Source organism: Rosa chinensis, chromosome 6 (assembly GCF_002994745.2).
Source record: "Rosa chinensis cultivar Old Blush chromosome 6, RchiOBHm-V2, whole genome shotgun sequence".
NCBI lineage: Eukaryota > Viridiplantae > Streptophyta > Magnoliopsida > Rosales > Rosaceae > Rosa > Rosa chinensis.
Window position 1 is genome coordinate 61,405,652 of NC_037093.1, and position 14,870 is coordinate 61,420,521.

A 14,870-nucleotide genomic window follows, 5' to 3' on the forward strand; every position below is an offset into this window, starting at 1 on the left:
GTTTCCGAAATATCTCCCCAAATATCTATTCTCATCCCCCTCTGGGGGGGTATCAATTCTTACCTACGAACAAATTTCAGAACAAATTATTTTAGATTAAAATATAGTTATTTTTAGGCAGAGCCATAGCATGTTGACTTTGTTCCAAATTGCCTCAAAGGCAAAAATATTGATGCTTTAAACGGGCAATGGGTCCTCCAAATATTGCTCAAGCTTGAAAATTCACAAGGCCAATCACACAATGTTAGACGTCACAATCCCTTTTTGGATCTGAAAAAAGATACCTCTTTCATTTAGGAAAGTACAACATATAGACATCTGAAGATCAAACTCAAATTACATGAGGACAAAGCGCTGCATTTTCTTTTGCTGTAATGACAGGACACTATCAGAAATTCATGTATATAAACAAACCTCATGAGCTCAGAAGAAGTTTTTGCCTCTCCATAATACCCTACCCCTATACTCCACTGGTACCATAGAAGAAGAGTAGTGTTGCCTCTTGTTTTTGACCATAATATGCACGGTAATTTTATGCTTCACTCTGCTATTACACAATCACACAGAGGAATGCATATTGAGTCCCCCCCCCCCCCCACCACACACTATTAGTAGCACATTACATTTCTGATTATTGACAGCAAACAGAATTAAACACACATTTTTATGCAGAATAACCAAACAAATTCAAAAAGAGTATCATATGTTGGTCCATCTAAAGATATGAGCAACATTGACTATCAATGTCATCATTTCAAAAATATAGTAAGTTAAAGTGTTATACAAGACACTGACTAGTAGGCTCACAGATTAAAATGCTCTAGCTAATCGGCTTAAAGCTCAAGACTCCTTAAGGTTCCTGTTACAGGATGATTCACATAGATGGCTACGGTAGCAGAAAAGATTTCCTTAGGTTCACCAAACATAGTCTTGCTCGTAAGTTATAAACTATCTATAATTTCCACAAGGCCAGTTATGAATTTTATGGCAACACCCTGTGTATGGAGATGGAGTGACGAATTGAGTCCAAGGCAATGATTGAGTGGGAGATAGGAGACTTGTCACCACACCACTAATTAGTTGAACTGAACTACCAATATTGTTAAGAACACTTTATGTTCATCTTCTCCCAGACTGGAAAGGTTTCGAAAGCCAATCAATGATAACAACGCAATGCACTAAATGTCAAAGCAAAAGCCCGGTGGAGAAAAACCAAACGCACAGAAATAAGGAGCTATGGAACTTACAGCTCAGAAATTACAAGCAAATGCGAAAATCCAAAATGCCGCAGAAATGTCACTTGACATACTCTATCAACCAAACACAAGCTGATACAGTAACACAGAGCTCCATCCCTTGCTCATAATTCATACTAAACATGTTAAACATTCTACTCAAGGGGACTGATTAGTTGACATTCTAATAAGTACTACATGTAAGCACTAGTGATGACCACTCGATCCATTGACCTGACAGTAATCAATAACAACTTCTCAATTTGCTCAGAATAAAGAAATTCTTATTGAAGCACTGTATTTCACAGCCTATAATTATGTAGTTTTATTCCCGAGAATAGAAATGTAAAAACTAGAGCACTAACAACCCTTCAGGGATTCACATTGTATCTCCTACAGTGACAGTATTAGCAGATCTCACTCTCTCCTAGTTTCAAGATCAAACTAAGAAAGTAAATTCCCAGTACCCATACCTCATCAAACTCAGCAAGAAACCCAATTCTTATGAGTGCTGATCAATGCCGATAATAGCCCTGCAATTGATACAGACAGCGGCCCCAGAAAGTGTCCTTTTCCGTCACGAATATCAGTCACCGCCATTAACGCATCGGCCAAATCCTGAACAACAGACAGTCGTTTCATCAGTTTCTTCTGAATCAACTTCCCCAGCCTCTCCTTCTCTTCCTCACACTTAATCCCCCTCGTAATCGCAACCTCTATGCTCATCTTCACGCGCCTCTCGTCCTCCGAAATCCGATTCAAATCCCTAATCTTCAACGAAACACTCCCCAAGTACCCAACCAACTCCGCCCACGCGCTGATCAGCCCCAAACTCCGCGCGTGCTTCTTGTCAATCAAGCCCGATTTGACCAGCCACACGAACTGCTCGACGAAAAAGTACAACCCCTCGCCGCCGTAGGCGACGAGCGAGAGGGCGAGCTCTTCCTTGGAATCGAAATGCGAATTTCTCAGGGCGTTGACGTCTTGGACGAACTTGCCGAGCCTGAAGGCCTTGCGGCTGACCCCGACGCTCGACTCGAAGCTCTTGAGGCGGTGATTTAGGGTTAGGGTTTCGGGGAGAGCTGAGGAGGCGAGTATGATCTTGGTGGCGTATCTAGATATCTTTAGAAGCTTGTCCACGCCATCTCGCTTTGCGAGGTACGCTTCGAGGTGGTTCAAGAAGTCTTTATTATTCGGCTTCGATTGAACAATAGGGGTTTCCTTTTTTAGCAAGGGAGTTGAAGCTTCTGACTCCATGGAAATGGAATTGCAGAGAGAAAGTGGGGGGTCTGAGTTACGAAACTCGCCGTTTTTTTTTTAGTTGTTAAATTCCCGCAAACAAACGACGTCGTTGCCGCGGGAAACCGTTATCCTCGTTATTGTTTTGCGTGCCAACAATGGGCCAAGCCCACAAGAGTATACTTTACCCAAAACCAAAGCCCTCCTTTTCCAATTTCAGGCTCCCGTAGCAACTCTCTCCTCCTAGTAGGGATGGCAATGGGGCGGGTTGGGGATAGGGATCACAATACCATCTCCATCTTCGGAGTAATTCTCCACTCCCATCCCCATCCCAATCCCCAATAAAAATATATTGGGGATTCTCCGTCTCTGTCCCCACTGGGGATGAAGCCTTCAAACCCGCCCCAAATCCCCTATAAGAATTTTAAAAAATAGAATAAATTTTTTCTCATATTGTTTTTTTTAAATTAAAATCTACAACAAGTAAAATTAAAACATGATTAAATTCATAAATCATAATTCAGTGAGTGCAAAAGTCAAACACCATTAAAGTAAAAGTGTAGTCATTAAAGTAAAGTAGTAAATGTATATATTTGTGATTTATATTATAAAATATATATATATATATATATATATATATATCATTGGGGCGGGTTTGGGGATGTAGATCATAATACCATCCCCGTCCCGTCCCCGATCTTAGATAGCGGGGACTGGGGATCCCCATCCCCATTCCCCATTTGTCCCCAAATTCTCCCCCCATTAGGGACGGATATCTAATGGAGCAGCGCCTCGCTGGAGATTTTTGTCATCCCTACCTCTTAGGCCATGTTTGGTTCACGGAAAGTAAGCATCAGGAAATAAAACTTGTTCATTTCCTGCGTTTGGGATGCAAAAGGAAATGAAATCATTTCCTGAATGGAGGGAAACTAAGGGGGAAAGTGGTTCATTCCAAACCCCAAAGGAATCACTTTCTCTCCTTCTTTCCTTGCATTTATTACTCACAACATATTATTTTATTACAATATTTACAAACTTTTTAACAACTTTCCTGATAACTTTTCTTACGTTACCAAACATCGGAATGAAAAGTTGTTGGGAAATATCATTTCCCTTCCCATGGGAAAGACAAAGGAATTACTTTCATTTCCGTGAACCAAACGAAAGCAAGTTCACCCGTTGGGTTATTGGGTCAGATACTATTCACTGCTTTTTTATATTTATTTTCACCCTCTAGATCACCAGGTCAGTTTGTAAGTCACGAAATTGACCCAGGTTAATTTGAAAATTGTGTCAGTGACCCAGATGGTGGAAATAAACATATAAAAACAGTGAATAGTAAGTGACCCAGTAACCCAACGGGTGAAAACACCTGGTGTGGGTTAGGTTTAGGGTTTTGCTTAAGAACCAATCAACAAGAAGATAGGAAATTAAGAATGAATCTAAGGTGTAGGTGTGGATTCAAACAACTTCCAGAGGCTTTAGTCATGGATATTCTGGCGAGGCTCTCCGTTAAGAATATGTTCAAGTGCAGGTGTGTTTGTAAAATGTGGTATTGTATAATCTCAGACCATCAATTTGATCGATTGCACCTTTCAAAAGTACCCATTGCTATATTAACGAAGCTCAAGACCAGACGCGAATTTGACACGCCAAGGATCGAAAAAAGACCTCTGCCGTCAAGGAGATTTGATTTTACCTAAATAGAAGAATTTGGTGCTTCACATTTTCTGGAGAAAACTAGGTTTACTACCACAAACAACCTACCGGCCTGTACCCGAGGGTATTGAAATTTTTATGATAAACTCATGCAATGGCTTGCTTCTTTTGTCTGCCGGCTCTAGAGTTTTGTATGTGTGCAATCCAATTTTGGGTGAGTACATAACCATTCCACCACCTCCTAAAGGTTGGGCAATGCCACGGTATGATTTTGTTGGACTTGGTTTGAGTATTGGGACTAATGAATACAAGGTGTTGCGAACCACTTTTCCATACGTCGACTCACTCTTGAGGCTGACGTACCATTGGTACCGGTGTTTGGAGAAGAATTGGAAAGCCGCCCCGCAACTATAACCAGCTGTTACCACCTTTCAATGCTTCTCTACATGGATATCTCCATTGGCTTTCCTCCATCGGTGAGGAAACCATACATTCGTTTAACTTTGAAAGAGAGCAGTTTCAAACACTGCCTCTACATCCTTTAGACCATCACACCAAGGGTGTCTGAATTTGGGAGTGTTAGATGTTTGTCTCTCTTTATGTATGCATAGTGGTGGTGGTGGTGGTGATCACACAGTTGATATATGAGTTATGAAGGATTATGGTATCCAAGAGTCCTGGGGAAATTGAATATGACTAACCCCCGGCCATGCACTACCATGGTCCAAGCCTAGAATCTTTAAAAGTTGCATTATTTTTCAAATTTAGGGATGACAATTAACAAAGGAACATATAACACGCATCAAACCGTGCCTCCGTCACGCCATTTGTTTCCCAGGCGAGTGAGACATCCACTAGACAACCCATCATGACTCAAAGCACTCACAGCACTGCTCTGAAGCTCTCTGGCCCTCTGCCTCATCCTCTTTCCTTCCTCACCCTCCATAACCATCCTCACCGCCGTCTCGATTTCACGACGCCCCGCAATCCTCTTCCCATCTTGCTCAACCTGAAGCTTCTTTATCCTCACAGCCACCCCTTCATCCACCAACATTGTCGCATTCATTTTCTGCTCGGCGTAGAGCGGCCAAGTAATCATCGCCACGCCATGAACAATGCTCTCCAGTACAGAGTTCCATCCGCAGTGAGTCACAAACCCGGCCACCGATGGATGTCTGAGCACCGCCACTTGTGGGGCCCACGATAGTGTCACCACCCCCAGCTCTCGCGTCCTGTCCAAGAACCCATCTGGGAGAAACGACGCCGGATCTCGGGCATCATCACAGCCAGTTTCGAAGAAGCTTGCGGATGCATTAGCTTGACTAGGAGGCCGAGCCACCCAAAGGAATCGTTTCCCACTCAGTTCCAACCCGAAGGCCAACTCAGTCATCTGCTCAGCCGACAGAGTCCCTCCGCTGCCAAACGACACGTAAACAACTGACTCCGGCGGCTGCTTCTCCAGCCATTTCAACAGATTTGATTCAGTTGACGCCACCGGTTCAGTATCGATTTTAGTTAACGGACCAATCGGATATGTTGGAGGCGATGGTACACGAAGAAAGAAAGGGTTCTCTTTAAATGCACTGAGCGTTACTGGCTCCAACTCCTCCCATGTGTTGACCAAAACGCCCTTGAGCACCGGGACACGATTAGATAGATTCAACAGTTGGGGGATCAAAAGTTCAGGGACAAGATCGTCAAGCCACAAGGGCTTGCAACCAGGGATACAAACCTTGTCTCCGATGTTACTGTAGTCCCGGCCAACTTGGGCTGCATGGATGGTGGGGAAGTACATGGTCAACGCCAGAAATGAAGCTGAACCCGTCAAGAAAAGGTACGTGGGGATAGAAAGATCCGTGGCGGTTTCGAGAGCTTCGATACAAAAGGGATCGACGATTAGAGCTCTACTTAATGGCCTTTGTAAACTGATTAGAACTGAGCGTAGCGAGCGAAGGGTCTCTTGTACTATGTAAAGGAGACGTGGTACTACTCCGGCCGGTCCGTCACCAGAATCAGTAGATGACACGTCAACTTGAGGGAGGTGGACGACGTGGAGGTCGGATGGGAGAGAGGGATTGTTGAGGAGCTGAACCTGGGCGGGTGGTGCGTCGGTGGTGATGGCAAGGACGGTGACCTGGAACCCATGATCAACGATGAGTCGCCTCGCTAACTCGATAAGAGGGGTCACGTGACCCATGCCTGGGCTCGATAGGACCGTAATGTGTGGTTTTTGCTGCTGGCTCATCAGGGATTGTTCATCCCCCATTGCGCTTATTTGGTTCATTTCAGCTCGATCTCGGACATGAACAACAAAAGACTTGGTTTTTGGAGAGTAAGGATCATCAATCAACTACACATCCATATATAGTTTGGACTAGAGATCGATCAGATGGATCTAGGAACACTATGAGGTTGGCAAAAGAAATATTTAATTAACGAGTAAAAGATATATATATTTTGTACAGGTGCTCGTCCGTTATCATTCACCTAACAATCCTAACATATTGTAGGTTATTGCTCTTCGGTATCACTCCCTTCAAGAAAAAGCATATATACTCCCACTGTAAGCTGGTATAAATAAAAACAATAACTACGGTACAAATTAAAGAACTTTTATTATTTTAATATTACTAAAAATAAATTTAAACTTGTACAAGATAACTACACTCATCGACCTCTACAGGGACATGACAAATTGCCGATGTAGTGGAAAAGTTTTCACGCTGAAACAAACTGCCAAACTCTGAAGAAAAGTTTTCATATATGCACCGTACCCTTCTCATATATTCCCCGTGCGGTTCTGTACCTGTGGATATATCCCTTGTTTGTTTAAAGTCCCTGATCTTCTTTTCTGGTTTTTTCGGTTATTCCATCTGACAATTGTTGGTTAGAAGTTTTATACTCAACATAGCAGTAGCCATTCACCAGTGGCTTGCAGGTGTTTTGCCTTAGAAAGACGATTGATAAATTTCATGGCCTCGCTCCCAAATGATATCTAGTGGCAGTTGAGTTTCTAGTTTTTGTTGGTATTTGTTCATGATTGCACAGCCACAGTAAGGGGTGGGAATAATCATTATTAACTTGTAATGATGTGCCATTACTGAAAGAAAGCCCATGGTGTGCCAATATTAATTTGTAAATCCATACCTATGGGAACTGTCGTATCCTATCTCAGAGTATATTGAATATTGTGGTGTTTGCATCATTACCCTGTTAAATGCATTTGTATCCCCTTACGAGAAACTTTGCACCTGTTGATCTGAAGCATCTTTCCTGCAGGTTTGTTTTGCCAATGCTAATTCGGATTCGTCATCTGTAATTATATTCATTCTATGATTCAATTCGTTATAGGGAAAATTAGATTACATGTGGGATTGTAGAAGTAGTATTTACACTAGTGGATCAACTTGCAAAAAACAACTAAATTGATGCTTTGGCTGCTCAATCCTTTTTTTTTTTATTGTTCAATCACACAGTGTCCTCAAATGCTTCCTAGGCTCAGAGATTAATCCGTGCTCAGGGGATCTTGTCAAAACGCTTCCTCCCCCCAGGCCACTAAGAATATATTGGGATTTAACTCCAATAAGCATCGGCGGGATTCGAACCCGGGTATGGGGGTTCCACACCTGGAGGCTCTTACCATCTTGACCACCTGTGGTGGTTGGCTGCTCAATCCTTTTGTGCTCTCTTTTCTTTTGTTCCTGTGTTTTGGTTTATCTTCCCACATTGAAAAAGCAATTAGGCATGGTTGGTTCATACGAAGGAAAAAATTATGATTCTATGGAGATAAGAAATTAAGATTCTCATGAACTTTCTATCCTATATTAAGTAACATTGAGAAAGTTATTAAAAAAATTGGTATGAAAAATTGAAAATGATATATAATTAATGTGGTAAAATAATAAAATGTGAATAATCAATCTAATGAAAAAGTAAGAGAAGATGAGGCCACGTTTACTTATTTGGAATGGGAGGGAATGATTATGGGGTAAAAACATTCCTGCGTTTACTAACACATAAATGAATCAGAATGATTATGGGTAAAAGAATTCCTACGTTTACTAACATATGAAGAAATCAGAATGGATGTAGGTCTCACCTCCTTATCAGGAATCTATTCCTGAATACTCATGAATTTGATTACGAAGGGGGGAGATGGGTTTAGAAATCAATCATCAGGAATCAATACCGATTCCTTTCTTCTCTCATTCCATTTGTCTCCGATTCATGATTATTTTCCATTCCAATTAAGTAAACGTGAATTTCTTGGGCGTATGGGAGGATTTACTTTCCTCTATTTTTTTTTCTTACCTTTGGAAAACTTGTTCTCTCTTTGTGCTTTACCATCACTTCATGTACGTGTAATCAGTTTCCTTTCTCAGGCCATCATATCCTCAAACTTAACCAGGTGTTAAGGAAGATAAAAAAGAAAAGACAAGGAGGAATAGATAATTTCAAACTAAAGCTTGTCATGACCTCTCTCTTTCATTGCCGATACACCCCTTCTATTAATTTCCGTTTGAAGTGCCGTCATTTTAGTCAGTTAGAGCATCTTTAGCAATGCTAGCCATTTTTGAGTCAAATTTTAACCAAAGTAGCTAAAAAGTTATTTTGGCTAGCCACTTTAGAAATACGTATGTATCAGTGCTCTCTATTTTAGCTAGTTTTAAATTTATATTATTTTTTAAGTGAAGATTAAATAGTTTAAATGTATTTATCAATTACATAAAATAACTCAAAAGGAATGTATTAAATTATAGAGAGCCTCATCTCGCTCTCTATATTTAGGAGCGAGATAGCTAAAAGTTATAATGGAGAGTCACTTAGGAGTCTGGTGCAGCTGCTAAAATATATCAAAAGCTAAACATGCTCTCCAAAATAGCTAAGGAGCCAAAATAGAGAGTCTGCTAAAGATGCTCTTAGATCCTGTAATCTAATTCTAGTTTTCTAACAGCTTCCCTATATTCTGATTTTTTCTCTATTTTAGGGAAAAATGAGCATTTTTTGCTCTAACAGATTCCTTATAACTATTCCCATTTTAGAGGAAGTGAGGAAAGAGAAAACCAAATTCTCTATGGAAATTATTCTATGCACCGACGGTGCAAATAACCCAACACTTATAAGATGATCTCAACCCTTGATATTTATAATTAATATTTTTATTAATAACCTAAAAGTGTATTTAATATAATCTAACCATCTATTTATATCGGTGCAAGTGCACGTCGGTGCACTGAATCCTCCCCCAATTCTCTAAATTTACAGCAATCTCTAAAATTTTAAAGAATAATTATGGAAATTTTAGGGATTACTGTAAAATAAGGAATCTGTTGGAATTTGAGAAGAAAAAGAGGCTAAAACTTTGACTTTTGCTTCCTTATAATATAAAAATGATAAAGAAACTGTTGAAGTTGCTCAAGTAAGTAATTGTCATCGAAGTTAATTAATGTAGATAACGAAGGATGAGGAAAAGCACGAGAATTATGACAATCTTATCCATGGATACATAATCTAAGGATAGACAATTACTAATATTTGACCGCGTGTATTAACTTGCTAGTCAAGCACAAAGATTTTTCCAATAAAGAAAAAAAATGGCTGGAAATGGGATTTTCTGATCGAACCAAATATATATCCACTCATCCAAAAGAAAGACAAATATCCTGAATCATATCCTGAATCCGTAATCGGATTAGGTGGGTTCATTATATTTTTAGAAGTTCCATTATTTTGTATCAAACCCACCAGCAAGCAAAACCCTTCATCCGAGTTTGAAAATCTTGGATTTCGTCCCCATTCAATATCTGCTATTATGGGAAAACGATACTGTTGGGAAACTGAATTTCATAGAATATTGACTCATAAATAGGACTATGGATAAATTTGGAAATAGATGAGGTAAATGCACTCAAATAAATACCAGTCGATTTAGGTACAACTTAAATCTGAGAATGTTATCCCAAGATTCCCAACAACCTATGTAGAAAACCCTTCTCATTTGTAAACCTACCTACCTAAGCTCTTCACCAACTTATCTATTCCTCTTCGAATTTTCTGATCACCTTACCAGCCTAGCTAGCTTACTTATATTTGTTTCAGTAAAAATGACCGTTGATACCATGAACTCGCCGACCTCGCCGAACTCGCCGGAGGCGTCAAGCCCGATGAGTAAGATAGTTCTGGTGGCCTCTATTGGTGCCGGGGTGCAATTCGGTTGGGCGTTGCAGCTGTCCTTGCTAACACCCTACGTGCAGCAACTGGGGGTGCCCCACAAATGGGCCTCCTTCGTCTGGCTGTGCGGGCCCCTCTCCGGTTTACTGGTGCAACCCATCGTGGGTTACTATAGCGACCGTTGCACTTCTCGTTTTGGTCGCCGCCGACCGTTCATAGCCGCGGGTGCTGCCCTTGTCGCCATCTCCGTCTTCCTCATTGGATACTCCAAGGACATCGGCGTCCGCTCCGGCGATTCCTTGGACAAACATACGAAGCCACGAGCCGTGGTTGTGTTTGTGATCGGGTTTTGGATATTGGACGTGGCCAACAACATGTTACAAGGCCCCTGTCGCGCTCTTTTGGCCGACATCTCCGGTTCCGACACGAAGAAGATGAGGACAGCCAATGCCATGTACTCATTCTTCATGGCTGTCGGAAATGTGCTTGGCTACGCCGCCGGATCGTTGAAGAATCTGCACAAGGTGTTCCCTTTCACCACAACCAAAGCCTGTGATGTTTACTGCGCGAATCTTAAAAGCTGTTTTTTCATATCCATTGCTCTACTTCTGATACTCACCGTGTTGGTTATGGTATCCATAAGTGAGAAAACAATTCCGAGTAACGATAAAGGTGAGGGAGGAGTGATGTTTTTCGGACAAATTATGGTTGCTTTTAAAGAGTTGAAGAAGCCGATGTGGATCTTGCTTTTGGTGACTTGCTTGAACTGGATTGCATGGTTCGGCTTCTTACTATTCGACACAGATTGGATGGGGAAAGAGGTCTACGGTGGGACGATCGGGAAAGGGAGTCTTTACGACATGGGAGTTAGGGCTGGTTCACTTGGGCTCATGCTAAACTCTATCGTGTTGGGGGTTATGTCTCTTGGGATTATCTACTTGGCTCGTGGGGTTAATGGAGCTAAACAACTCTGGGGAGTGATCAATTTTGTACTAGCCATTTGCCTCCTAATGACAATATTGGTCACTAAGTTGGCTGAGAAGCATCGACATGCCTGTGTCGTCGTTGGCGGAGCTGAGCCGCCGCCGCCCCCTGCTGGTATCAAGGCCGGTGCATTGCTTATATTTGCGGTGTTGGGGACACCTCTAGCGGTGACCTACAGCATTCCCTTTGCTATGGCCTCCATATTTTGCAGCAACTCTGGTGGAGGACAAGGTAAAACTTACTTTTTTTTTTGGGTCCTCGAAATAGGAAAACATAATTTGGATTAGGTAGAGATCGAGTTAGTTATTTACAGTGCATTAACTATATCAATTTTGGATTTATAGGGCTTTCTTTGGGAGTCTTGAATATATCCATTGTCATACCACAGGTAAGTGTTCAACAAGTTTTCATACTTTATTTTTCATTGTATTAATGGATACTAGCATATGCCCACATTCTGTGTGTAGGTGTTTTTTTTTTTTAGTAAGGAAGTGGCAGCTAGTATTCTACAACAATAACTACTATTTATTTTATTTTAAATAATTTAATTTATTTTTATTTTTTAAATTGACATTATTGTCCTTATTGGTTATTTCAGTTTCTAAAGTTTTTTAATATTAGAGGGTTATATTCATCAAATTTTTCAATTTTGGAGAGGAAGCTCTCTTCTCTTAATAATAGTATAGATATATTGTACCTGTATGTCTAACTGTAACGGCATCAAACGATTTCTTAATACATGAATGAATGAATTTGTAGATGCTTGTATCTTTAGCAAGCGGACCATTAGATTCTGCTTTCGGAGGTGGAAACTTACCGGTATTTGTGTTGGGAGCCATTGCTGCTGTAATAAGTGGAATATTGGCAATGACTGTTCTACCATCTCCTCCAGCTGTTCGTGAAACTAATACTGTTGTAGCTGTTGGCTTCCATTAATCCATTTTGTATCATTAATTATTAGTCTTTTTTGGTTTTTTTCTTGTGGGCTTGCAACTTCTAAGTCTAAGATCCAAGTAAATTTTGTATAGAATTAGGGTTCACACGAACAACCGTGTGAATAGAGGATAAAGTTTTTTAGCTTTCACACGGAAATTTGTATCTGATGATGTTTCACATGGACTTTTGTGGTTATTTATGGACCATAAACTTTTGTGGGCCCACTACACTTATAAATGTGTATATATTACCAATTCACATAAATATCCGTGATTTTATAAAATTTGTATGATTTAAATATGTGTAAGATGCCTGTTTTGCTAGTAGTGGAAGTCTGGGATCCTCATGGTTGCTTTTGATTTTGACTATGGCTATCAATTCTAGGCTGTGATGTTGGTAGATCTCTTTAGGGTTACCCCTTCTGTGCAAGCTAGTTCTCTGAGATATTGAATAAATTAGGATTTGAATTTAAATTGAACTATCTGAGGTCCAGTAGCTAGTGTCAAGTTATTTCGGTTAAAGGTGATTTTATTTTTAGTTGATTACTTAGATGGTAGCTCAATTTTGACGTGGCCTCTAGTAGGTGGGTGGGTCATTGTGTAATTTTTCTCTCATTACTGTTTAATGGATTTGCACCAAATATTTTCTATCAAAAACAATTGTATTGATTTTTTTTGTTTATCAGGCTTGCTCACCTAAGGGACAGATTTAAGGGACTGTAAGGGACAAATGCATCTCAATCACATGTATTATTTAGGGGCTGTTTTATTTACGTTTTACGGTTAATAGCAAAGTTTGAAGAAAGCATCTGTCAACCATTGATCAAAGAGTGTTCGAGATCATTTTTTTTCTTTTCTTTTTTTTCTAATGATAGAAAGAAAACTACAAAATAAAATCACGAGAAACAACCCTTCTAAGCTGATCCAAATGAAACGTTAGGGACACAAAAAGAGGGAGACAAAAGAGCCAAACGGAAGGATTTTGTAGTATCATGATACTAAAGAAGCTAAATGCTCTGCAACAAAATTGGTCTCTCTATAAATATGTCTAAAGCATATGATACAAAATTGAGTTGCCAAAGTCTTGATATCACCAACAAGAACACGGATCCTCCCGAAAACATCAATTTTATCCTAAAGATAATCTTTTCTTATCTCACAAACAGGACTGTTCTTTAGCCTTAAAGACTAAAGATCGCAAATATTCGTTTTTTTGAATTCCAATTCTTCTAAACAAAGCCCATGTACGTATGACCAAAGAGTAGCGACCAAACCCTAACAGATCCCCACAGCAGCTTATAAAAACCCCTAAAATCCCTAATCATACCCTTGTTCCTCTTCCCTCTCTTTCGCAGCCTCCTCGTCCTCGATATTGACCTTTCTAACTTCCAACCGAGTACTACACATTAACTCCAAACCTCCCTTGCTTTCGTTTAATCTCTCCTCTCATTCTTTTGCTCCTGCCTCTGTCATGGAGGCAGATACAACTATATTGCTTTTTTTTTTTTTTTTCATGTGATCATCTATCATTATTCAGCAGCCATTTCTTTGTATAAATAAATTTCGTTTGAGGAGGGAGGTGCCTTCTCATGATATTTTTCGGGTACAGCAACTCAGGGAAGCCAAAAGCATGCACACTGTAATCCCTTGCAACATGTTATTCGTGTGATGTGGTCTTCATTCCTGCTGGCTTTCAGTGAGAAAGTTGAAGTCTTGCATTAAAGTTGCGATGGACTTTGTTTCCCCCGAGATGGTGCAAGTCCGAGAACTTCGCAATTGCTAGGTTATTTCGAGGCTGAGTGTCTGCACAGGCATAGGATTAGGCAAGGATGCTTCGTGTTGTGCTCGCCCGTTTGGCAGGGATTTCACAATATGCCAATTGGTATAGTAGATTGAGAATATCTACAATATAGGATATCTAATCGTTGTAATTGTTGAGCCACACATAATATATGGTAGTCCCTGTTGAAGGATATCGACATTAAGTGTGCATCTTCAAACTAGGGTTTAGTTATAGAGTTGTAATAGGAGAGAAGTTTCTAGATTTCCTAATTATATTTGGATTCTATTTCCTTGTATGATAAGATTATGTACTTTGTAAATCCTTATATAAAGGGCACCTATTATCAATAATAGAACACACACAATTCTCTCATCAATCTCTCTGCAAATCATATTTTCCTTAAATACGTTATCAGCACGAGCCCTAACCCTGTAACAAATAACCAAAACCCTAGAACAAGTCGAAACCCTCAAACCCTAGTTGCCTCCGCCTCCCAACTAGTAGCCCCTACCCAAGGAGTCCTGAACCGGAGGCAACACAACCAAAACTGGCCGGAAACTTACCGAACCGGCCTTCGAAAACCACAAACCATCCGTTGCAATCTCTCCACCGGTTCACCACCTTCTGGACACCCAATTGCCACAAAATTTTGTCAACAACACCGTCTCTGTCCTAGGATTCAGGAAGCGGAAGCGGAACGCCAAGAACAGATCTAAAAGCCCCTGAACCGGCCGTCAAACCAACTGGTCCTCCTGCAGAAAAACCGGCAGAAACGACTTTTTGCCCAGTTTTTCCTATTTCGGCCAATACCAACTGCCGCAAGGTCCTAACCCTAGCTAGCCATACCTTGTGCTGCCCCTGCAG

At 40.6% G+C, this 14,870-nt stretch overlaps 3 protein-coding genes across 3 annotated transcripts; 1 reads left to right on the top strand and 2 right to left on the bottom strand.

Annotated features, from left to right (window-relative positions):
- Window positions 1–1,206: 1,206 nt before the first annotated feature.
- LOC112170036 (peroxisomal membrane protein 11A) lies at window positions 1,207–2,539 on the bottom strand. The gene has a single exon (XM_024307185.2). It carries the CDS (start codon window positions 2,490–2,492, stop codon window positions 1,719–1,721), a length of 774 nt encoding a protein of 257 aa, XP_024162953.1. The 5' UTR covers window positions 2,493–2,539; the 3' UTR covers window positions 1,207–1,718.
- Window positions 2,540–4,935: 2,396 nt separating this feature from the next.
- On the bottom strand, window positions 4,936–6,620 carry LOC112171721 (UDP-glycosyltransferase 72E1). The gene has a single exon (XM_040508621.1). The coding sequence runs from the start codon at window positions 6,415–6,417 to the stop codon at window positions 4,936–4,938; it is 1,482 nt and encodes a 493-aa protein (XP_040364555.1). The 5' UTR covers window positions 6,418–6,620.
- A 3,617-nt stretch (window positions 6,621–10,237) lies between these two features.
- Window positions 10,238–12,224, top strand: LOC112171722 (sucrose transport protein). The gene is made up of 3 exons (XM_024308861.1): window positions 10,238–11,519; window positions 11,633–11,676; window positions 12,048–12,224. Exons 1-3 carry the CDS (start codon window positions 10,238–10,240, stop codon window positions 12,222–12,224), a joined length of 1,503 nt encoding a protein of 500 aa, XP_024164629.1.
- The last annotated feature ends 2,646 nt before the right edge of the window (window positions 12,225–14,870 follow it).